Source organism: Schistocerca gregaria, chromosome 8 (assembly GCF_023897955.1).
Source record: "Schistocerca gregaria isolate iqSchGreg1 chromosome 8, iqSchGreg1.2, whole genome shotgun sequence".
Lineage (NCBI taxonomy): Eukaryota > Metazoa > Arthropoda > Insecta > Orthoptera > Acrididae > Schistocerca > Schistocerca gregaria.
In genome coordinates, this window is record NC_064927.1 from 271,177,487 (window position 1) to 271,204,212 (window position 26,726).

At 46.5% G+C, this 26,726-nt stretch overlaps 1 protein-coding gene across 1 annotated transcript in view; it reads right to left on the minus strand.

Moving 5' to 3' along the window:
- The window catches only part of LOC126285146 (uncharacterized), a 663,374-nt gene that overhangs the window by 18,995 nt on the left and 617,653 nt on the right, over nucleotides 1–26,726 (minus strand). The window contains exon 8 of the mRNA XM_049984462.1: nucleotides 7,233–7,439. Within this exon, the coding sequence (XP_049840419.1) occupies nucleotides 7,233–7,439 (207 nt within the window). The remainder of the gene's footprint in view (nucleotides 1–7,232; nucleotides 7,440–26,726) is intronic.

The window sequence follows — 26,726 nt, forward strand, 5'->3', positions numbered from 1 at the left end:
CGTCACAACACTGTTCAGTGACGGTCCGTCACAACCACTTGGCACGCACTTTCGTCAGCCTTGTGACGCTTTTCCACTTTCCCTGTATTCGGTGTACATCTTCGATACGGTGCCTCTTGAAACACCAGACATTTCGGCCACCGTGGTTACGGCAGTACCCACCACACGAGCACCAGCAATTTTCCACTTTCGAATGCTCTGACCTCCGACATAATGCATTCACAACACACAACGCTATTCCGACGACAATTGACGCGAGAGACGCATTCAGGACAACGCAAAACTACCGTCCGCAGTTAAATACAGCACGGAAAATTGCACACTTGGCCTGCATCTGCATTTACACTACTAGCCATTAAAATTGCAACACCACGAAGATGACGTGCTACAGACGCGCGACAGGAAAAAGATCTGTGATATGTAAACGATTAGCTTTTCAGAGCATTCACACAAGGTTGGCGCCGGTGGCGACACCTACAACTTGCTGACATGAGGAAAGTGTACAACCGTTTTCTCAGACACAAACAGCAGTTGACCGGCGTTGCCTGGTGAAACGTTGTTGTGATGCCTCGTGTAAGGAGGAGAAATGCGTATCATCACGTTTCCGACTTTGATAGAGGTCGGATTGTAGCCTATCGCGATTGCGGTTTATCGTATCGCGACATTGCTGCTCGCGTTAGTCGAGATCCAATGACTGTTAGTAGAATATGGAATCGGTGGGTTTAGCAGGGTAATAAGGAACGTCGAGATGACAGGCATCTTATACGCATGGCTGTAACGGATCCTGCAGCCACGTCTCGATCCCTGAGTCAACAGATGGGAACGTCTGCAAGACAACAACCATCTGCACGAACAGATCGACGACGTTTGCAGCAGCATGGACTAGCAGCTCGGAGACCGTGGCTCGGTTACCCTTGACACTGCATCATAGACAGGAGCGCCTGCGATGGTGTACTCAACGACGAAGCTGGGTGCAAGAATGGCAAAACGTCATTTTTTTCGGATGAATACAGGTTCTGTTTACAGTATCATGATGGTCGCATCCGTGTCTGGTGGCATCGCTGTCAACTCACATTGAAAGCGTGTATTCGTCATCGCTATACTGGCGTATCACCCGGGGTGATGGTATGGGGTGCCATTGGTTACACGTCTCGGTCACCTCTTGTTCGCATTGACGGAGCTTTGAACAGTGGACGTTACATTTCAGATGTGTTACGATCCGTAGCTCTACCCTTCATTCGATCCCTGCGAAACCCTACATTTCAGCTGGATAATGCATGACCGCATGTTGCAGGTCCTTTCTGGATACAGAAAATGTTCGACTGCTGCCCTGGCCAGCACATTCTTCAGATCTCTCACCAATTGAAAACGTCTGGTAAATGGTGGCCGAGCAACTGGCTCATCACAATACGCCAGTCACTACTCTTGATGAACTGCGGTATCGTGTTGAAGCTGCATGGGCAGCTGTACCTGTACACGCCATCCAAGCTCTGTTTAACTCAATGCCAAAGCGTGTTAAGGCCGTTATTACGGCCAGAGGTGGTTGTTCTGGGTCTGATTTATCAATATCTATGCACCCAAATTGCATGAAAATGTAATCACATGTCAGTTCTAGCATAATATACACTCCTGGAAATTGAAATAAGAACACCGTGAATTCATTGTCCCAGAAAGGGGAAACTTTATTGACACATTCCTGGGGTCAGATACATCACATGATCACACTGACAGAACCACAGGCACATAGACACAGGCAACAGAGCATGCACAATGTCGGCACTTGTACAGTGTATATCCACCTTTCGCAGCAATGCAGGCTGCTATTCTCCCATGGAGACGATCGTAGAGATGCTGGATGTAGTCCTGCGGAACGGCTTGCCATGCCATTTCCACCTGGCACCTCAGTTGGACCAACGTTCCTGCTGGACGTGCAGACCGCGTGAGACGACGCTTCATCCAGTCCCAAACATGCTCAATGGGGGACAGATAAGGAGATCTTGCTGGCCAGGGTAGTAGACTTACACCTTCTAGAGCACGTTGGGTGGCACGGGATACATGCGGACGTGCATTGTCCTGTTGGAACAGCAAGTTCCCTTGCCGGTCTAGGAATGGTAGAACGATGGGTTCGATGACGGTTTGGATGTACCGAGCACTATTCAGTGTCCCCTCGACGATCACCAGAGGTGTACGGCCAGTGTAGGAGATCGCTCCCCACACCATGATGCCGGGTGTTGGCCCTGTGTGCCTCGGTCGTATGCAGTCCTGATTGTGGCGCTCACCTGCACGGAGCCAAACACGCATACGACCATCATTGGCACCAAGGCAGAAGCGACTCTCATCGCTGAAGACGACACGTCTCCATTCGTCCCTCCATTCACGTCTGTCGCGGCACCATTGGAGGCGGGCTGCACGATGTTGGGGCGTGAGCGGAAGACGGCCTAACGGTGTAGCGGTGTAGCAATTTTAATGGCCAGTACTGTAATTTTTCCATTTTTCTTACATCGAATTGTCTTCATTATTTACCTGAACTCTTATCTCCACTTGACCTTTTTAGATGCGTCATTCCTCCTCATGAAAATTACGATTCAGTAAACAAAAGGACAAACTTAATTACATAAGTAAGGTACGTACATGTTACTTGATTCCTTATCTCGGGATAAGAATCTCTCACTCTCGATTGGTTCTTGAGTGTTCCACCCCGCGACGTATCCCAGAAAAGCTTTCTCGCGTGCCGCAAAATTCCCTCGTTGCAATCACGGCAGCAGTTACGTAACTCAGAAGGTTATTTGCGGTTGGTCCTGGTATTCATGTCAGAAACAGTGCCGGTGGGTACCATTCCGTAACTACAACGGCCACACTCTCAGCGCGAACGGACCACATCTAATTTACTTTGATGCAAAACCGGTTTCGTTATTAGCGGCGGTGATCAACTGAATGAGGCGTACGCAAGTGGTGGACAAAGTGCTCGAGCGGTATGACGATAGTCTCATAAATCTGGAATGTTTCTGCGAAATAGGGGGAAATTTGGTTAAGCGGCCTAACTGTTGATAAGCGTCAACCTTGAGACGAATTAGCCTGCGGTTTTTCGTTGGACCAAGTTACAATATCAACGCTATACATACTATTTGTAATCGTTGATTGCTGACGCTGATCGGACAATCGTAAATCATTTTGTTTAAAAATGGGCATTACGGCGCAGATACTAATTTAAACTGTGAAAAAGTGTGCCCATTCTGCTCTAAAAGGCTGTTTACTCGTGTCAACGGATAAATAGAAGTAACCGTAGCCGGGTGGCCGTATCTGGGGCATTCCTCTGGACAAATAATGTAAGCAACTAGTGCTATCGTTACAGTAAATCATCGCATTAAAATTTGAGATATTTTTGAAATGGTAGGCATCTTGCACGAATCTATAGATGATACCTCCTACAAGAAAATCTTCCACGGATGTCGCTCTTTTTTGCTGTAATCAAAAACTCCGATAAAAGTTTTTCAAAATCATATTCTAAATTTTGAAGCGTAACATAATGTACTTCCAGTGCTGATATATTAGATGACATTTGTATCCCTCGCTATAGCCCGCAGATAAAAGCGCAGATGAAGGCGTGGCAGAAAATGAATCGATACAAATGGAAGCTGCTTTATCGAAAGGGAAAAGGATTCCGAGTCTCCAGGAACTCATGTATTGGACGATTTGCAAATTAATGAATCACTGATACGTTCTGATTATCTAACATTACCGGCAAATATTCAAGGAGAGGCATCCAGGACGGCCTATCCAATGTACCAGCATCAGCAAAAAAGTGAATCACATAGAAGACACGGCCGGATAGCAAGGTAATTTCGTACACGCACACACCGTTGGCGGGTATGTAAGAGGAGCGTTCAGTAACTAATGCAACACTTTTTCCCTCGGCCAGTGTCGGTTGAAATAATGCGGTGTTTGTTGTGGGACACCGTGGAGTATTCTTGCTTCAGCCCATATAGTTTCATGAAGTTCCGGTGCTACACGTAGCCTCGAAGACGGCGTTTCTAACGGTGGTGCGTTCCAAGCACAGAGCTGCCGAGGAGTTTCTTTCGGTGCAAAATGACAGCATCGTAGATATTCATAGGCACCTGCAGAATGCCTGTTGGTATATTTGAGACGAGGGGACGGAGCATCTAGGTCATCTGTCCCACGAGATCAGGGAAGAACGGAGAAGGAAGTCGGCCGTGCCCTTTCAAATGAAGTATCCCAGCATTTTCCTGAAGCGATTTAGGGCAATCTCAGAAAACCTAAATCAGGGTGGCCGAACGCGGGTTTGAACCGTCGCCCTCAAGAATAAGAGTCCACTGCGCTACCGCGCTCGGTCACGAAATTTATAGTGTTCGCTTTTTCGTCACATATTACGTTTATTTATTTATTCATCCAAAAATCTTTCAAGATTTTGGGATAGACCTGCATTATTAGTTTGCAGTTACTGCACGTACACACACATACACACACCCCACACCCACCCACAGACACACAAACTGCGACAGAAAATTAAACGTAGGTTTTTTAAGTTCCCGAAGCTGCGTTACTGTATCTGTCGACCACAGTTTTGATTTTTTCGGTACTAAAATGAGAACACACTGAAGTTGAATGGAGTACTGCAGAAATCACTCCACGATAACGGCGAAACAATGCTCGTGTTTCGAAATACAGCCACCAGGGTGCAGTGCTGCAAGGAAAGTAGCATAACAAAGTACAACCAACTTGAGCTTTTTGTGGCGTGACAGAAGTAGCGTTTCTTAAGTCGCGCCATTAGGCGTTCACACGTGCAACTTCATTGCAGTTGCAGTGTGCGACTAGCTGTCTCGACACTTCCGTTGCGTGTGCGGACCCGGTTCAGACCATCCTGTTCCCGAGAGTTCCTCAGGGTCTCCGAGGAACACATGACAAACCAGTGGACCAGATTCCCAAGACCCAGGCGATCATTGTAGGCAAAACGACCCCTTCCTTCCGTATCCTCGACTTCTATCTCACCATTTATGGCCGTCCTATCGCCCTCAAACGGTTCAAATGGCTGAGCACTATGGGACTTAACTGCTGTGGTCATCAGTCCCCTAGAACTTAGAACTACTTAAACCTAACTAACCTAAGGACATCACACACATCTATGCCTGAGGCAGGATTCGAACCTGCAACCGTAGCGGTCGCGCGGTTCCAGACTGTAGCGCCTAGAACCGCTCGGCCACTTCGGCTGGCCTATCGCCCTCACCCCCACCCTTAAGTACCTTGACGTCACCCTTGACCGTCGCCTCTCCTGCTGGGACCCCCCCCCCCCCCCCGGCCATTTCCGGATAATCTAAGCCAAGGCACAGTCCCAACTCTGTCTCCTCAAGCTCCTTTCTGGCCGCACATGGGGTCTAGACGCCTCCACCATCCTCCACACTTTTAAATCCCTTATCCGCCCTATCCTTTGCTACGCTCATCCAGCCTGGATCTCCACCCCTCCTACCTTTTACAAATCCCTTCAAATCTTAGGATGCCATGCGCTCCACCTCGCCTATCACATCTGTTTCCCCTCCCTCAAGCGGATCCTATATGACCTTATTCCGTTCCCGCACCTCCTCGTATTCCTCGATTAGATATGGAACCTTTACACCTCCCACAAACTTGATCCCCCTCACCCGCTTGTCTCTCCCATCCTCTCCCACCTCCACCTGCTGCCGCACCTACTTTCCCACATACCACCTGCTCTCCATCTCTCCATTCTCCTTATGCTCGCCCAAGATGGCTTCCACCAAATCCCCTCAATATACCCTTCCTACCAACTTTGAACCTACTCTACTGCACCCTGTGTCGTTTTGCCAAGCGCACCTTCTCTTCCTCCTCCCTTCCTCCTTCCCTCCCTCCTCCCCGTACGCTTCCCCTACTCCCTACCTTCTTTCCTCCCCCTCTCATCTCTTCTACCACTGGCATCTACACCCTCCCCTCTCCCTTCTCCTCCACCTGTACCCCCTGATTGGCAGGTCCCCAAACTCGTACACATCTAGTGAACTCTCGCGCGCCAGAGATCATCGCCTAGTGTTTGTGTGTGCCGTCGTGTTTGTGTTCCAGTGTTCCAGTGTTTCATCGTTTGTGTTCCAACGTTTGCGTGTTACATCTCTGTCGTCTCTGTACATGTCCATGCTTCTGAACGTTTTTATTTTGGACGCTGCAACCGTGAACGGCTCTGTGTGTTTTAATTTTGTATATCTACTTTTGTATATCCACAATGTCATTTCTGCTATTGTATTTTTTGTGTCATTAGTATCATTAAGAACAGGAAAATCAAAATCTCCGCTCGAAACAACCTAATTCGCAAACTAGCGGGGACACAGTGAGGATCACATCCACAAACTATTCGCTGTGCTTTTCTACTACTGAATATGCTTCTCCAGTCATACAGGTCATCTCATGAGAGACAAGTAGACATTGCTCTCAATGAAACCTGCAGGTTGATCACAGGTTGCTTAAGACCTACCCCAACAGATAAGCTCTACTGCCTGGCTGGAATAGCGCCACCATGGATACGCAGAACAGTGGCTGCCAACAAGGAGAGACTGAAAGTGGAACAGGACAGTGCCTATCCACTACAAGGACATAATCCACCACAGCAACGGCTGAGATCGCGAGAGAGCTGCCTCAGAACATCCGAGAAGCTCACCATGTCACCAGAGAAGGCAAGGCTGGAGTTATGGAAGAAGTCGACGCCTCACCTGCACACGCCAGAAGCTGAAGAACTACCAACTGGACACAACGAGAACTGGCTGGTGTGGAAATCTTTAAACAGATTACGATCAGGAGTTGGACTATCCAGAGACAACCTGAAGAGATGTGGCTTCATAACAAAAGATACGTCCTGTGATTGTGGACAAGAACAAACCACAAGCCACATGCTCCAGTGCCTTTTGTGCCCTACATCCTGCACGAAGATTGATCTCCTGCAAGCCGCTCCAAGCGCCTTGGAAGTTGCAAAGTACTGGGCACATGTAATATAAATACAATTTGTGTATATATTTGTACATATTTATTGATGTGTATGGCTACCGTAAATTTGTATGTTTCTGATTCGAGAGTAATAATAATAATAATAATTAGTATTACCTGTGGCTGAAGAGCAGTGTAGTATGCCGCTGCTGGCCTACCTGTGTCAGGTGTAAAAAGAACAATAAAGGAAGGGAAAAAAGAGCAGATCCGCGCCACATGGCGGCTGGTTTACTCACATCCCTGGGGTTGGGCATGACCCAGGGGTGTCCCATGATGCTGAAGTGGTAGAGCGGTGAGCTGAAGGAGCGGAACCACTTGTAGGCTGCGCCCTGCCACTTGAGCTCGACGGGCCAGAAGCCGCCGGCGCGCTCCCTCAGCCACAGGTGCACCGTGTCCTTGTACGCCACCAGCAGCAGCGTCCGCGAGCCGCCGATCTCCCCAGCCTGCAACACACCCGCCCGCCATCAGCACGGGAGCAGACGTTGAGGGCACGTTACTGTAGTAGCCAAAACCAACCACGGGAACGCCTTGGGCTGCGGGATCGGAGCCGCCAGGCTGGGAAGCCGCCGACGGAGGAGCACGCCCCACCGGGTAAACACGAGGACGAGTCGGACGACAGACCGACGACAACCGACAACGACCGACTATGACCGACACAACAAGGAAGAGATAAACAACGGAGGCTTGTAGAAATCACAACACCAAACACGAACAGTAAATCCACTCGGACCCAGGGCCAGGCAAATGTCAACAACGAGCAACGACCAGAACGCAGTACCGCCGAGATAGAGACGCAATCCAGAGCGAGTACCAGGCTGACTGGACTAGGTTTTTTTTTTCTTTATTGTATTTCAATAAAGGGCTGGCAGCAGCATATGCGCTGATCTTCAGCCGACAGACATAGAACAAACAATAGAAGACATTTAAAAATAACGAAGGAGAGAATACGATGAACATAGATATAAAAAAGGGGTAACATCATGGAAGGCAATAGACAAAAAACGGGGTGACTGTAAAATGGAGATAAAAAACTGTTTAAAAGTAGCACACTCAAAAAGCCACCCATTGCGACAATTAAGAGAACAGAAGGCACAGTATGACTGGAGCATAAAAGGTATCGATGGATGGCGTAGCACATAACAGACACTGACGGCGAACCTCAAGGCAGTACACAATTAAAATCACACCTCTTGACACACAGGAGAAACAATACTAAACACAGCATTGATGTGGCACACTGACAATGACCAAAACGGAGGATCTACCAGGCGCAAGGCGATGAGGGAGACCGGAAGATGGGCGGGAGGGGAAGAGAGGGGGCAGATGAGCGGGGCGCGCGCTGAAGAGGGCCAGGTAGGGAGGCATGCGGGAAGGAAAGAGGCAAGTATGGGGTGCACGGTCTCGGGGGGTGGGGAAGGAGGAAAATCCGCTCAGGGAGAAGGAGAGGAGAGGAAAAAGGGGGCCCTGGGGAGGGGGGGTGGCAACAAGGTTAGGTTATACACTCCTGGAAATGGAAAAAGAACACATTGACACCGGTGTGTCAGACCCACCATACTTGCTCCAGACACTGCGAGAGGGCTGTACAATCAATGATCACACGCACGGCACAGCGGACACACCAGGAACCCCAGTGTTGGCCGTCGAATGGCGCTAGCTACGCAGCATTTGTGCACCGCCGCCGTCAGTGTCAGCCAGTTTGCCGTGGCATACGGAGCTCCATCGCAGTCTTTAACACTGGTAGCATGCCGCGACAGCGTGGACGTGAACCGTATGTGCAGTTGACGGACTTTGAGCGAGGGCGTATAGTGGGCATGCGGGAGGCCGGGTGGACGTACCGCCGAATTGCTCAACACGTGGGGCGTGAGGTCTCCACAGTACATCGATGTTGTCGCCAGTGGTCGGTGGAAGGTGCACGTGCCCGTCGACCTGGGACCGGACCGCAGCGACGCACGGATGCACGCCAAGACCGTAGGATCCTACGCAGTGCCGTAGGGGACCGCACCGCCACTTCCCAGCAAATTAGGGACACTGTTGCTCCTGGGGTATCGGCGAGGACCATTCGCAACCGTCTCCATGAAGCTGGGCTACGGTCCCGCACACCGTTACGCCGTCTTCCGCTCACGCCTCAACATCGTGCAGCCCGCCTCCAATGGTGCCGCGACAGGCGTGAATGGAGGGCGAATGGAGACGTGTCGTCTTCAGCGATGAGAGTCGCTTCTGCCTTGGTGCCAGTGATGGTCGTATTCGTGTTTGGCTCCGTGCAGGTGAGCGCCACAATCAGTACTGCATACTACCGAGGCACACAGGGCCAACACCCGGCATCACGGTGTGGGGAGCGATCTCCTACACTGGCCGTGCACCTCTGGTGATCGTCGAGGGGACACTGAATAGTGCACGGTACATCCAAACCGTCATCGAACCCATCGTCCTACCATTCCTAGACCGGCAAGGGAACTTGCTGTTCCAACAGGACAATGCACGTCCGCATCTATCCCGTGACACCCAATGTGCTCTAGAAGGTGTAAGTCAACTACCCTGGCCAGCAAGATCTCTGGATCTGTCCCCCAATTGAGCATGTTTGGGACTGGATGAAGCGTCGTCTCACGCGGTCTGCACGTCCAGCACGAACGCTGGTCCAACTGAGGCGCCAGGTGGAAATGGCGTGGCAAGCCGTTCCACAGGACTACATCCAGCATCTCTACGATCGTCTCCATGGGAGAATAGCAGCCTGCATTGCTGCGAAAGGTGGATATACACTGTACTAGTGCCGACATTGTGCATGCTCTGTTGCCCGTGTCTATGTGCCTGTGGTTCTGTCAGTGTGATCATGTGATGTATCTGACCCCAGGAATATGCCAATAAAGTTTCCCCTTCCTGGGACAATGAATTCACGGTGTTCTTATTTCAATTTCCAGGAGTGTAGTTGGAAGAAGGGTAGATGTCACGGCGAAGTTCGTCATCCGCGAGGGGGAGCTGGACTAGGGCAGAGCAGGTCCCTATGTACGAAACCGGAGGGAGCGGCTATTGGCCACGGTCTGCACGTGGCGTAGCGGTGGCGCCCTCGCTACGCGGAAGGGCCGCCGCGGACGCGGAGCCCTCTATGGGCTGGCCACTTCCATTTGTTCTAGCGCGTGTTCGACTTCCGCGGCTAGAGCTATAGTCCAGTTTTGAGATTCCTGCTGCAGCGCAGAGACAAACCACACCCACGCGCTTGATGCTTCGAGGCCTGTGCTGCAACAAACGCAAATTAGTAGTAAGCGGAGATCTGAAAATTTAGTGTAAACGCTAACACGACAAACAACCCGAAATCGGCGGTTTTTACAGACATAATGCGAAATTTAAATTAATTGAAAAGCCACGATCGCTTCAATAGTTTAGTAGATGACCGGTTTCGGCACTTTGAAGGTGCCAAAACCACAAGCGTTCAGGTTTTGGTATCATAGTAATACAGTTTGTCATTATTCCCCATTCGGTGAGGCCTACGGACGAGACGAGTCCCATGCCGATGGGAGCATACGTGGAGTCACTGTGCATCTTCTTCCACATGTCATTTTCCCCCCTGTTCTTGTGCCCTTCGGTTTGCTTCTGACCTGGCATTCCTTAATTGCATGTCCCTATGCAGGTTTTCGTAGTTGCTTCGTACCTTGCTCATAACGAATGTATAGATGGTGAGAGACTTTATAGCAACTGAATATATGGCCGGCCGAAGTGGCCAAGCGGTTCTAGGCGCTACAGTCTGGAACCGCCGACCGCTACGGTCGCAGGTTCGAATCCTGCCTCGGACATGGATGTGTGTGATGTCCTTAGGTTAGTTACGTTTACGTAGTTCTAAGTTCTACGGGACTGGTGATCTCAGTAGTTCAGTCCTATAGTGCTCAGAGCCATTTGAACCATTTTTTGAACTGAATATATTCTTTTTAGCGCTTACAATACCTAAGACTATAGTGCCTAGACAGGTAAAGCCCAGCATACAGATTTTAATCGCTCGTCACATTATATCTAAGCCGTGTTATGAACAGCTTTCTGTGTGCATATTCTTGACGTCCAGATATGAATAAAGGTAAATTATAATATGTAGTTTTGTAAGGCGCTAATGGATAATGTCTGTGCCATAAAAATGGTTCAAATGGCTCTGAGCACTATGGGACTTAACATCTGTGGTCATCAGTCCCCTAGAACTTAGAACTACTTAAACCTAACTAACCTAAGGACATCACACACACCCATGCCCGAGACAGGATTCGAACCTGCGACCGTGGCGGTCACGCGGTTCCAGACTGAAGCGCCTAGAACCTCACGGCCACACCGGCCGGATCTGTGCCTCAGATGCTTTTACTTTGTAATTGACGTACTTTATAGTGATTGTAGTATGTGCAAATGTGGGCTTTGCATGGGTATGTGACAAACAGTTATAGTCAAGTTGTGTTTTAGTAGTAATGAGTGGTTATACAGTGGGACTGTGTGTGCGCTGCTTGGACAGCGCTATCTGGTGGCCGGTTGTGAACCGCTATAATCACAGCAGGTAAGCCTGCGCGGAATAAGGCAATGATGATGCCAATCGGTGTTAGGCGAGTAGTGGTAGTTTCAGCTGGTGATTACAGTTTTATATTTCATGGAAAGAACGACCATGACAGCAGTTTTTTATTATTTTTTATTGGTTGTGACAATGATTTTATCAGATGGTCTGCCTCATATGCCATGATGTCCATATGGTTTTATAAATGTTAATCCACGTTTCAGGTATGTGGTTCAGTAATAATTCTAATGTATATAGTTAACTCATGTGAGCCCTCCTCAAACCTGTTGTGTTATACCTTCACAGATCTGATGATGGCACCTTCAGAGTGCTGAAACCGGCCATCTAATGAACGATTGAAGCGATCATGGCTTTTCAATTATTTTAAAAACAGAATGATCGCCCCACGACACACCTTGCGTTAACTGCAAAATAATGCGAAATTATCGTTTTTTATTTAATTTTATGAATATTGGCATCCTTTCCATTACCATATAAAAATATCATGAACATGTAGGCAGCAGATTATTAACCCTATCGCTGCTACAGAGGTGCTCTCTGCATTCCGCGCTGAGGACGGCTTCTGTTATGGCTGTGCTGCTCGCCGAATGCTGGTCCATGTGGTAACACCCAAACCTCCAGATGTCAGACCCTCAGATCGATACTAAGCATTATAAAGTATCAACCAAAACCCACACTGTATGCTGTCGTCCAATAGAACATGCGTAAACACTAATTAAAAGCATCACCAGGGCTACGGAGCATAGGGAAAGCTTATCTGTGAGTGACTGTATTGTTGACCCCGTGTGGGTGAAGAGACAGAGCCTTCAAATTTTAATGATGACAATTTTTTTAACTGCTTACGCGTGAAATTGTTATATGAGATAACATTTTCCTGACATGTAAAAGGACTTTTCGGAATTTGTAGCAATCTTCTTTGGCAGTCTGCGTTCGCTTCTTTAAAAATGGTTCAAATGGCTCTGAGCACTATGGGACTTAACTGCTGAGGTCATCAGTCCCCTAGAACTTAGAACTACTTAAACCTAACTAACCTAAGGACATCACACACATCCATGCCCGAGGTAGGATTCGAACCTGCGACCGTAGCGGTCACGCGGTTCCAGACTGTAGCGCCTAGAACAGCTCGGCCACTCCAGCCGGCTCGCTTCTTTAGTTGAACGTTATGTACTTATTATTGATATTATTATTTTGGCCGGCCGATGTGGCCGAGAGGTTCCAGGTGCTTCAGTCCGGAACCGCGCGACCGCTACGGTCGCAGGTTCGAATCCTACCTCGGGTAAGGATGTGTGTGATGTCCTTAGGCTAGTTAGGTTTAAGTAGTTCTAAGTTCTAGGGGACCGATGACCACAGATGTTAAGTCCCATAGTGCCCAGAGCCATTTGAACCATTTTTTATTATTTTGTTTCTTATCAACTGTTATTATTAGTATTACTTCCGCACGCGTGATGCAACCGTTCTTAACGGAACTAAATCGACAGATGTGAAGGTAATATCCGGAGTACTACAGGGAAGTGTGATAGTACCGTTGCTGTTCACAATATACAGGGTGTTTCAAAAATGACCGGTATATTTGAAACGGCAATACAAACTAAACGAGCAGCGATAGAAATACACCGTTTGTTGCAATATGCTTGGGACAACAGTACATTTTCAGGCAGACAAACTTTCGAAATTACAGTAGATACAATTGTCAACAACAGATGGCGCTGCGGTCTGGGAAACTCTATAGTACGATATTTTCCACATATCCACCATGTGTAGCAATAATATGGCATAGTCTCTGAATGAAATTACCCGAAACCTTTGACAACGTGTCTGGCGGAATGGCTTCACATGCAGATGAGGTGTACTGCTTCAGCTGTTCAATTGTTTCTGGATTCTGGCGGTACACCTGGTCTTTCAAGTGTCCCCACAGAAAGAAGTCACAGGGGTTTATGTCTGCCGAATAGGGAGCCCAATCCACGCCGCCTCCTGTATGTTTCGGATAGCCCAAAGCAATCACACGATCATCGAAATATTCATTCAGGAAATTAAAGACGTCGGCCGTGCGATGTGGCCGGGCACCATCTTGCATAAACCACGAGGTGTTCGCAGTGTAGTCTAAGGCAGTTTGTACAGCCACAAATTCACGAATAATGTCCAGATAACGTGATGCAGTAATCGTTTCCGATCTCAAAAATGGGCCAATGATTCCTTTGGAAGAAATGGCGGCCCAGACCAGTACTTTTTGAGGAGGCAGGGACGATGGGACTGCAACATGGGGCTTTTCGGTTCCCCATATGCGCCAGTTATGTTTATTGACGAAGCCGTCCAGGTAAAAATAAGCTTCGTCAGTAAACCAAATGCTGCCCACATGCATATCGCCGTCATCAATCCTGTGCTCTATATCGTTAGCGAATGTCTCTCGTGCAGCAATGGTAGCGGCGCTGAGGGATTGCCGCGTTTGAATTTTGTATGGATAGAGGTGTAAACTCTGGCGCATGAGACGATACGTGGACGTTGGCGTCATTTGGACCGCAGCTGCAACACGGCGAACGGAAACCCGAGGCCATTGTTGGATCACCTGCTGCACTAGCTGTGCGTTTCCCTCTGTGGTTGCCGTACGCGGTCGCCCTACCTTTCCAGCACGTTCATCCGTCACGTTCCCAGTCCGTTCAAATTTTTCAAACAGATCCTTTATTGTATCGCTTTTCGGTCCTTTGGTTACATTAAACCTCCGTTGAAAACTTCGTCTTGTTGCAACAACACTGTGTTCTAGGCGGTGGAATTCCAACACCAGAAAAATCCTCTGTTCTAAGGAATAAACCATGTTGTCCACAGCACACGTGCACGTTGTGAACAGCACACGCTTACAGCAGAAAGACGACGTACAGAATGGCGCACCCACAGACTGCGTTGTCTTCTATATCTTTCACATCACTTGCAGCGCCATCTGTTGTTGAAAATTGCAACTACTGTAATTTCGAAAGTTTGTCCGCCTGAAAATGTACTGTTGCCCCAAGCATATTGCAACAAACGGTGTATTTCTATCGCTGCTCGTTTAGTTTTTATTGCCGTTTCAAATATACCTGTCATTTTTGAAACAACCTGTATATATAAATGATCTAGTAGGCTCTTTAAGGCTATACGCTGATGATGCAGTTGTTTATACCAAAGTAGCAACGCAAGAATATAGTAAGAATTTGCAGAACGACCTGCAGAGAATTAATGAATTGTGCAGACTCTGGCAGTTGACCTTGAAAGTAAATAAATGTAACATATTGCGCATACATAGGAAAAGAAATCCACTACTGTGCAATTACACTATTGATGACAAACAGCTGGAGACAGCGTCTCCCGTAAAATATCTAGGCATAGGTACCCAGAGCGACCTTAAGTGGAATGACCATATAAAACAGATATTGGGAAAAGCAGACACAAGACTCAGATTCATCGGAAGAACCTTAAAGAAATGTAACTCATCCACGAAGGAAGTGGCTTGTGAGCCACTTGTTCGCCCAATTCTTGAGTATTTTTCTTCAATCTGGGTTCCCTATCAGGTAGGACTGATAGAGGAGATAGAGAAGATCCAACGAAGAGCGGCACGTTTCGTCATGGGCTCGTTCTGTGGAACTACAGATATACTCTACAGGTTTACTGTTTCAAAGAAACGAGCGGAAGTAGACTGCCAAGAGAACATTTGTGTAAACCTCAAACAGCCCTTTCACATGTCATAAACAAGTTTTCCCACATAACACTTTCACGCATAATATAGTAAAAATACTTACCGCTATTAGGGTTTGAAACTGGGGCTATTGATATGAAAACATAACGCTCTACCAAATTGCGCACGGAAGCAACACACTGTAGTTTGTCACAGTTATGCTTTTGATTTGCTCTGTAGTTCTGGTATTACTTTCAATTAATGTTAACGCCGGTTCTAGTGGACGACAGTACGTAGCACGAACTAGGTCGAGTTATAGTGTATCCTCTATCGACATACAACGTCTGGTACCTTTTTGATTGTCTGACATCTGGAGGTTTGGGTGTAAGAGGCGACGTTCCAGTAGACATGAAATACTTTTCATCTGATTTTTTGAAAACTGATAGGTGAAAAACATTGATTTCTATTCGTCCTAAGTTTCATACCTTTACTCGACAAAGAACTGAATTTCTTTTCGCCGTCCGTCATACTTAGTGCACTGCATCATATTAAATAAAACATTGCGCGAAACTTTCATCATTTTGCAGAGATAAAAACGCATTACGTAAACTTTGCGTATGGTTTATTTTAGTTCATACAGTGCAGTAAATTAAACGTACGTAATATATTGAAATTATATAAAATTCGTTCTCGAGTTATTGGGTTTAATATCCGATGGACGGACGCGCACGATGTGACTGTTCACGAATTACATGGTCATAACAACCGTCATATGTCACAAACAATTTAATGTATCGAAATGAGACATTTTGAAAATGATGGAACGTAGTGAGTGTCCTATGTTGTATGATAAATATTTGAATTGTTTTTATTCACCGAGATACAGAAGTAATTAGCCGTCGACAACGGGAGGTCGGTATATTGTCGGTAGCACTGTAGGAAAACCAAAGCAGCATGCGTATATACTTCTACAGCACGGGGGAACGCTACAGTAGGATGTATATATATGTCCACAGCAGCGAAAGGGCTAATGTAGGAATTGTCATTTTCCACATTCCTGTGCAAAAACGTCGTGAATCTGAAGACAACAGCTTACTAATGGTTATATAATATCGAAACTGGATGTCGACTTTTTTTCTCAAGGCTGAGGTAAGCATATAATCTACAAATGAGTGTTCATTTCATGTGTAAAGAACTGACGCCTGCATGTGACGTAAACTGATGACAGTTTCACCTGCTGCCGCCAAATTTTCCGAACCTTTCGCAGAACAAATCGTAACAAGGACAACGAATTCTGCTGAGACCTTTAATGTGGTGCATGAATTACACTATTTTCGTTGTACGCAAGTCTAAATACAAAATCCGCCAAATACGGATAAATCAATAAGATATCTGCTCGGATTCTTACTATCAGTCACTCAGACTTTAAGCTACGCTTGAGATCAGACTGTCACCATACACTTCATCTCGCCAAATATACACTCGGAAGAGAACTGCAACACCAAATGATGATTAATGTAGAGTAATGAAATTATGGAAATACATTTATCTACGTGACACATTTAAGTGATTAACACTGCATGATCGCAGGTTAATGTAAGCGCAAGTTGGCCCATTGCAAATGTGACATTAATAACTGGTGAACCGCCAGGGCGTTGAATGCAAGCTTGCAAACGTGCATGCATTGTGTTTTACAGGTGCCGGAAATCAGTTTTTGGGATGGAATTTCACGCCGGCCGGTGTGGCCGAGCGGTTCTAGGCGCTTCAGTCTGGAACCGCGCGACCGCTACGGTCGCAGGTACGAATCCTGCGTCGGGCATGGATGTGTGTGATGTCCTTAGGTTAGTTAGGTTTAAGTAGTTCTAAGTTCTAGGGGACTGATGACCTCAGAAGTTAAGTCCCATAGTGCTCAGAACCATTTGAACCATTTTGAATTTCACGTCTGTTGCACTTGGTCGGTCACTACGGAAACGTTTAATGCTGTTTGTGAATGAAGCTCGAATTGTCCTTCAATGATGCCCCATATGTGCTCGATTGGAGACAGATCTGATGATCGAGCAGGCCAAGGCAGTATGTCGACATTCTGCAGAGCATGTTAGTTACAACAGTGGTATGTGGGCGTGCGTTATCCCCTCTGGAAAACACCCGTGGGAAGCTGTTCTTAAATGACAGCACAATACAGTGAATCACCAGATTCACGTAGAAATTTGCAGTCAGTGTGCGTGGGATAGCAACGGCAGTGCTCCTGCTGTCATACGAAATTGTAACCCAGATCATAAACTCCACGTGTAGGTTCAGTGCGTCTAGCACATAGATTGGTTGCAGGTCCTCAACTGGCCACACCTTCTAACCAGCCATTGACCATAAGCAGCACCGAGGCTGAACCAACTTCCATCAGAAAACACAACAGAGCTCCAGTGCCCTCCAATTAGCTCTCGCCTGATAGCACTGAAGTCGTAAATGGTGGTGCTTTGAGGTCAGTGGAATGCACGCTACAGGGCGCCTATCTGGGAGCTGTCCTTCAAGTAGCCGATTTGTAACAATTCGTTCTTTCCCTGTGGTGCCTACTGCTAATCATATTGTTGCTGTACATTCAATATGATGCGCCAGAGCCATACGGTGGACACGATGGTCTTCCCTCTTCGTGGCCGTCCGGGGCCTGGTCTTCTTGCGACCGAACATTCCTGAGGTCACAGTTGCCAGCAATCATGTACAGGGGCCACATTCTTGACAAGTATTTCTGCAGTGTAGGAGATGGAGGATTCAAGTTCTCATAGCCCTATTTCACGACGTCGTTCGAAATCAATGAGGTGTTTAGAATGGCGTCTTTGTCACTTTAAAAGCATTCTTAGGTGAAATCAACTCACCACGTCCACTCTTCAAGGTAACTAACACTCACGGTCATTGCAACGTGTATTTAAAGCAAACGTGATTTGCATCCGTATAGCAGCGCTACTACCTCCGGTCGAAAGCGACTGGCACAAAATTTGAACAGACATCATCTTTGAGATGCAGAAACACGCCTACCGACTTTCGTTTATATTGAAAACTCCTTCTTGGTGTTGCGATTTTTTTTCATGAGCGTATCATCAATATTGGCTTTTTTCCGTTTCCACGTAAAACTGAGGATATAAAGGAAACAGTTTGCTAATTTTGGAAGTGTCATGTTCCCCGTTCCTGTGTAAAAATGTTGTGAAAGGATATCAGTTTACTATTATTGGACACTCATGGTTGTATAATACTGAAATTGGATCTTTTTTTCCATCAAGTGAGTTAGGGTCAAATGGCTCTGAGCACTATGGGACTTAACATCTGAGGTCATCGGTCCCCTAGAACTTAGAACTCCTTAAATCTAACTAACCTAAGGACATCACACACATCCATGCTCGACGCAGGATTCGAACCTGGGACCGTAGCAGCCGCGCGGTTCCAGACTGAAGCGCCTAGAACCGCTCGGCCACAACGGCTGGCAAGTGAGTTAGGCATATAATCTTCGAATGTCTGCCCATTTCACGTGTAATGAACTGATGCCTCGATGTGTCTTTAGCCGGTAATAGTTTTACCTGCTGACTTCAAATTCTCCGATCCTTCTGCACAACAAATCGTAACAGAGACGACGCATTTCGGTGAGATCTTTAATTACGTTTCATATTCTCGTAGTACACAAATATAAATACGGCTTTTTTGCTTTGTAAATAAGTAAACCATCCTGGCATGTGTTCGGTTTACTATTGTCAACGAGTCAGATCCCAGGCTATGCTCTTTCATCGGGTTATCAAGATAGATTTCATCTCATCCAATACTATTGAGTAAATATTGGAATAAACATTGTCAACGCTATGTTGTACCCCCAGAGACACGCCTGTGTGACGTCACATATTCTGAATGTCATTGACAGATACTAGTTAATGAAGCACGTAGAGAGCCTGATAGGAATACCTGCAATGGCAATTCTCTGCAGCGTAGATATTCTGGACCTATACAAGATACTTCAGAACTTGGTGAAAAAAGAAGCTTTCCATGTCATCAGAAAGTATGAACATTGCCAAGTATTTGATGTCGTGCTGAACGCAGTTTGCCTTTCACGTTCAGATGTACAGGATATAAATAATTAACGTTTCAGCTTCGAAGTCTGTAGAAAGAGAACCACTGTTCAAAATGAAGTCAACTTTGATCATCATATGATTGACGAAGAAGGAAACGCATTACAACAAAAAAGTAATGAAAATTAGAACAGTAGGTGTCGTTGTAAGCGTCATAACATGTACTCCAGCCGCGCGGTCTCAGGCGCTGCAGTCAAGGACTGTGCGACTGGTCCCGGCGGAGGTTCGAGCCCTTCCTCGGGCATGGGTGTGTGAGTTTGTCTTTAGGATAATTTAGGTTAAGTAGTGTGTAAGCTTAGGGACTGATGACCTTAGCACTTAAGTCCCATAAGATTTCACACACATTTGAACATGTACTCCAGCAGACCCACCGCACACTGCTGCTGTTTCTCATTCTGCGCCCCGCTCGCCCAACATGACGATCGTGCGCTGCTAGTGGAGCTCTTTCACAAGAATGGTGACTATGCGTTAGTAGCCCTGCAGATGTTCCGGAGACTCAAGGCTTTGAAAATAAGTCATTGCTCCGATGTCTGCTAAGGGTCTGACGAAAATTGTTATAAAATGCGAAAAGACAGGTTCTTTTGAAGGGCAGCGTGGCAGAGGGAGGAGAGCAGCTGATCCGACGTCTGACGAAGATCTGGCTAAAGCAGTGTAGGAGGGGTATAGCGGGGCTGTGCCAACAAGCAGTGCACAGGGAATTATCCGAACGCTGGGCCCGCCTGAGAGCACTGTGCAGAAAAACCTACGAAGCATCCCGCACGGTTATCCACACAAAATCACTCTTGTTCAAGTATTACTTCCTGTTGACCTTCCAGCAAGACAAAAGCTCGCTCTGAAATTTTTTGCTCCCATTGTAGTCAACAATGAATGGGTATGGAACACACTGTGGACAGACGAAACCCATTTCCATCTCCAAGGACAGAATTGCAGAATATGGGCAGTACCAGTTCATTCGGCAAAGGTGACTGTGCGGTGCGGGTTGACGGAATCGTTTATCGTAGGACCGTATTTTTCTCCGAGGAGATAAGTCATTGTTGATACTGTTACCTTTACCGTAATTCGGTAAACTCTCTGACAGTGTTCCGCGCACCAACGGCAGTCCAACCATTCAACACTACAGAGGTGTAGTTTAGATCATTTTTGTGCAAGATGGCCCTCCTCAGCACATCGCACAGCCAGTGAGGCGACTGATGCAGTGGCATTTCGGAAGCGTTACAATTATCAGCCATTATTTCGCTGCAGGTTGGCCGTCCAGATCACCTGATCTTAATCCCACTTTTCGATGTGGGATTATCTGAAAGATGGTGTGTTCAGTGTTCCAACTTCAAATGTTGCTGGATTGAAGGCACGCATTGTACAACGCATTCTCAACGTGACCCCCGAGACACTACGATCTCTTGCGCGACATGCGGTTTCTCGATTTCAATTCGTGACAGAGAACGGTGGACGTCATATTGAACATGTCTTGCACCAGTTTCACGATAGAAACAGATGTCATTTTGATTTTTATGCAGCTTTTGACCCCAGGACAATTACAAATAGATGTCACTTTCTAATTATGTTTTTAGCGGTTTTAGCCTCAGGACTACTAAAATCCGATTTTTCCCATCGGTGGTGCGTGGGCTTACGTAACTAACAGTGCTACAACTTCTGACTACCAAACTTGTGCATCCATGCACATTGATCTGCACGGATGGTGTCATGTGCAACTCAAGCCACAGCAGTTACTTTGCAATTCATCTGTCATTTGTAGCTAACCCATAATTAAGACACTGACGGCGCCATCTGTTGACAAAATCTTCGTTAATTTTTAATTTTTCCCCATCCTCAGTAATGTGGTGTTCAAATTTGACGTCAGTCTGAGCAGTGGTTCTACTTCTAAACCGTTTTGAAATCTGAGATTTAATTATGGGCACCCTGTAGAATCGGAACAGCAGTTTTCGTATTATTGTGAAGTGTAGAGGTTTGGGTGCACAGTGTCTCGAAAGAGGACTTGCAGGTTACGACAATGCTTTCTTTACGAAAATTCCAGCGTTGGTTGCAAAATTATTTGTTCTTTAATTCATTCTTACAGATTTATTTTTCAATAATTATAAGTACTCGGATATTTGATGTCAATAATTATAAGTACGCTGAAGTTTGATGTCAATAAATACAACGAATCGATCAACTACAGTTTTCGATCCAACACTGGCTAACTACGAAATACGACAAGCCTAAAGAAAATGTTTGAAAAATAACATGTAAATCGGCAAAAAGTAACTCCTAAATTGGTAGAAATAATAGCGGATATTGAAAATAATACGCGAAGTTGGCCAAAAAATGAAACGGTTTTTCCTGGTTCCTAGTTAAACTTGTTTACTCGCCAACACAGTGCAAGCAAAGCAAGTGGTTGGAGTTACGTCTTCTAGACAGAGTTGGCATTTACCACAGTCTTTATCAAAATATGTATTTGCACCATCGCTTAACCCACGTCCCGAATGCTCTCTGAGGAAAAACTCAGATGTTATCTTATTCACAGTCACTTTGAGCCTATCAGTACCCTACTCAAAGGAAGCTCAATAATGGTCTGCCAAAGGGCACAATTGCCGCTCCTCTTCTGTTCAGCTTTTATATTTATGACCTTCCAAAAAACATCTTCAAGCAAATTCTGCTATGCAGACAGTATGGCTCTGGCTTGTCAATCAAAGAGCTTGGTCAGTCAGTCAGAGGGAATACTAACAGAGGACTTAGCGGCCCTTAACTCATATTTCAGAAAATGGGGACTGAGGGAAGCCCAGTACCAGTAGGAGCGAGGTTTGTGCTGTTCACCCAGGCAACAAACAAACTAACACAGAGCTCAAGGTGCAATTTGATGGCTATATTCTCCGTCAGTACAAGTACCCCAAGTATCTTAGCATCACATTTGATCGCTGTCCGTTTTGTAAGAAAAATCCATAAAATACAACAATTGAGATAAAATCTCGCAACAACATCATTTAGAGGCTCTGTGGCACAACCTGGGGTGGCTTCAGTGGAGACTCTTGCACCTGTCTCCTCGACCTCAGAGTATTGTGCTTCAGTGTGGTGTAATAGCTGTCGTACCAGCTTCATTGATGCACCGCTCAGAAACATGATGTGCATAATTACTGACACAACCAAACCAACTCATGTCTTCCGCCTTCCCTCGCTACCTACCACAGATTTGAGGGAACTGAGACTGATTAGCAACCATCACAATATCCAAGAAAGTAAGGAACTATCCATTCATCACTACATACCCGTCTTACGAAGAAATAGGCTTCGTTGGAGACACCCGCCTCTGCTTTACGCTGGACAGCTAGCTACAAGCAATACCAAAGTGTGCCGACTGCCGACACATTAGAAATTACCAAGCACGGGTATGATTCAATACCGTGGATGTCGAACTTGACACGAAATTGTGGATCAAATCGACACTGGATGCAGCCGGTGCTGGCTCACTCTATAAACTGGGCATTGTGGAACAGCCGAGTTGAAAATGTGGCACACTGAAACAATTTTTGAGACATACAAGAGAGGAGTGAGATCTACGATGCTGTAAGGGCATGTGGAATGATTTCATGAATGCCAGTGCCAGAGCGGTGGAATGCATTAGAAGCCTACATGTTAATATTTAGTCGATTTATTTTTATTTTATGCAGTGACATTCACCACATGTTACGAATGCAGTGTGTGTGTGTGTGTGTGTGTGTGTGTGTGTGTGTGTGCCATATGTGACCAGTATTCTATTCAATGAACTATACTAGGCGAGTGGGACAGTACAGTTAAAATATCGGGGACAGCGGAACGATGGCTGTGGGAATATGGAGCCAGTTTACCGATTACATGATTTGTGCATAACTGTTCTTTGGTTGCAAACTGTCACTATGAATGATAGCAACATTCAGATTCTTCAGTTATCTCTCCTTTCTGTTCTTCTAAAGTGCCTGCGATTTTCCGTTGCGTTCGCTGTCTCGTAAATTACTTAGCCCTCGGAAAGACAGTATACCTCAAAAGACGACGTCGATTTTGAATCCGATGACAACGTATGCCACCGGGAATATATTAGAAGTACTTATAACGGTTTCAATGTCGTCCGCCAACAGATAGGCTAGTGGCATAAGCACCAGAGCGCCACCTGCGTCTACTCTTCAATAAGGAATGCCCACAGCCAGAAGGCTCAGTCTGGTGCCGTCTGAAGCAAACACCCGACCATGGCATGGAGATGCACTCGTGCTCCCTACAATCAACTGAATGAGCTTGAAAGGGGTCACACTGTCACTTTCCGAGTGGCGGAATGGCCCTTTCGGAGAATTTCCACACAAGTCGGAAGTGCTGCGACCGTTGGCAGTGATGCTAGTATCAGTGTTCACGTCAACATTCTCCCACTCGTACACGAGGTTCTGGGCTTCCACGCAGCACAGACGCCCGCCAGGAATGCTACGAGTATATTGTAAGTGGGCGATATCATAGCTCAGATAACAAGACATTTCAGCCCAGACTTGTCAACCGAACTGTTTCGAACCGTCTATTAGTAGTGGGACTACGGGCACGCACAACTCTAGCCCATCTGCCACTCCAGCCACACCATCAAAAAGCAGTGCTCCACTGGGGCTGTCGGAGTATTACACTACTGGCCATTAAAATTGCTACACCAAGAAGAAATGCAGATGATAAACGGGTATTCATTTGACAAATATATTATACTTGAACTGACATGTGTTTACATTTTCACGCAATTTGGTGGCATAGATCCTGAGAAATCAGTACCCAGAACAACCACCTCTGGCCGTAATAACGGCCTTGATACGCCTGGGCATTGAGTCAAACAGAGCTTGTATGGGGTGTACAAGATACCACTGTTCATCAAGAGTAGTGACTGGCGTATTGTGACGAGCCAGTTGCTCGGCCACCATTGACCAGACCTTTCCAGTTGGTGAGAGATCTGGAGAATGTGGTATCCAGGGCAGCAGTCGAACATTTTCTGTATCCAGGAAGGCCCGTACAGGACCTGCAACCTACGGTCGTGCATTATCCTGCTGAAATGTTGAGTTTTCAGGGATCGAATGAAGAGTAGAGCCAAGGATCGTAACATATCTGAAATTTAACGCCCACTGTTCAAAGCGTCGTCTTTGCGAACAAGAGGTGACCGAGACGTGTACCCAATGGCACCCCATACCATCACGCCAGGTGATACGCCAGTATGGCGATTACGAATACACGCTTCCAATGTGCGTTCACCGCGATGTCGCCAAACACGGATGCGACCATCACGATGCTGTAAACAGAACCTGTATTCATCCGAAAAAATGACGTTTTGCCATTCGTGCACCCAGGTTCGTCGTTGAGTACACCATCGCAGGCGCTCTTGTCTGTCATGCAGCGTCAAGGATAACCGCATCCACGGTCCACGAGCTGATAGTTCGTTCTCCTGCAATGGTCGTCGAACTGTTCGTGCAGATGGTTGTCTTGCAAACGTCCCCAAATGTTGACTCAGGGATCGAGACGTGACTGCACGATTCGTTACAGCCATGCGGATAAGGTGCCTGTCATCTCGAGTGCTAGTGATATGAAGCCGTTGGGACCCAGAATGGCGTCCCATATTACCCTCGTGAACCCACCGATTCCATATTCTGCTAACAGTCATTGGATCTCGACCATCGCGAGCAGCAGTCTCGCGATACGACAAACCGCAATCGCGATAGGCTACAGTTCGACCTTTATCAAAGTCGGAAACTTGATGGTACGCATTTCTCCTCCTTACACGAGGCATCACAACAACGTTTCACCAGGAAACGCCGGTCAACTGCTGTTTGTGTCTGAGAAATCGGTTGGAAACTGTCCTCATGTCAGCACGTTGTAGGTGTCACCACCGGTGCCAACCTTGTGTGAATGCTCTGAAAAGCTAATCATTTGCATACCACAGCATCTTCTTCCTGTCGGTTAAATTTCGCGTTTGCAGCACGTCATCTTCATGGTGTAGCAGGTTTAATGGCCAGTAGTGTACTTGGAAGATGGACTCACGCGCCGTAGTCTTCAGTGATGAAAGCAAATTCTGCTTGCAACCAAGCGGTGGTTGTTTGCTAGCATGAGGTAGACCTGATTAGCACTGCCTCGTACATTGCATTCGTCCGAGACACACTGGCGTCTGCCCTTTCCTTACGGTGTTTCTGGAGGGTATGCTAACTAGCACTCGGTACGTGAAGAATGTTCTTAGACTCGTTCTTTTGTTTCTTTTGCCATTCTTGCGACAGGAAGGTGATGTGTTCTTTCTACAGATATGCTCGCGCACACACTGCCCGTGAAACTCTATGTGCTCCGCAAGACGCCCGTCAACTTCCCTGGCCAGCACTGCCTCCGCACATGGCTCCAATGAAGCACGTGTGGTATATGGCGAGACGAGAAGCGACACATGCGACATGTCACCCAACATCTCTCGCATAACTACGTGAATAGGTCGGACAGGTGTAGCATAACGTATCAGATGACAGTATCCGTCACGTGTACCACTGACTGGATGACAGAGTTAGCGCCTGCATTGCTACCTTTGTAGGCTAGACCGCGTACTAATATAGGTGTTTCAGCATGGGTTTTTACCTGGTACCTCAGAACCGCTGGTGCTATTGATCTGTAAACGTAATCATTTCATATACTCCATATACACCGCTGCAACAATAAATCTCAATAAATATTGAGTGAATTGGAAACCTCTGAAAGGCTGCGCTAATTTTTTTCGGTAGTTTATGTCGTTTACCTAGCAAGAGGTACACAACAAACGCCGTTAGAGGCCAGCAGCACACAGAGACAGCCACTCGCATGGCGTGTCTCAGGTCCATTCGCAGCCAATATCGAAAGCTGCCATCCGTAGACTATATTTCTTGTGACTTGTATCGGCGGGCACAGAAATTTTTCAACCAAGAGCGACCAAAACACCACATGCTGCGGACACTCAGACAGTTCGGAACTAGCAGACAGTTTAGTTCAGTGAGTCTAGGTCACTCGTTGCAGCTCACTCAGTACAGTGCCCTGCTAATTAAATATTACATTCAGTTATATTGACAAACTTCTAGACTACCAAAATACATCAGAGTTATTAGATTTCATTGTGTTAGGTTTAGGGCATACATAAAATTGTACCAAAGTTAACTACCATTTTTTAACAAACTCGTAACAAATGTTATTTGTTATTTCTTATTGTGTTGCCGCACTACCAAACGTATGTACAGAGTTCTCACTTAGAGATGAACTATAGGACCAGCAACCTCGGTTATTAAAATATTTTCCATCAGTTTCCGTCACAGTGGAGATAATATTCATTTCTTTGTGGTGACTATTTTTTGACAACTGCATCCATTTTCAGACCATAGCCCACAAAAGATTTTATAGTGTAAACAAGGCAAAATTACAAATTATCTCCATGTGTGTACATACAAGTCGAACGTTACAT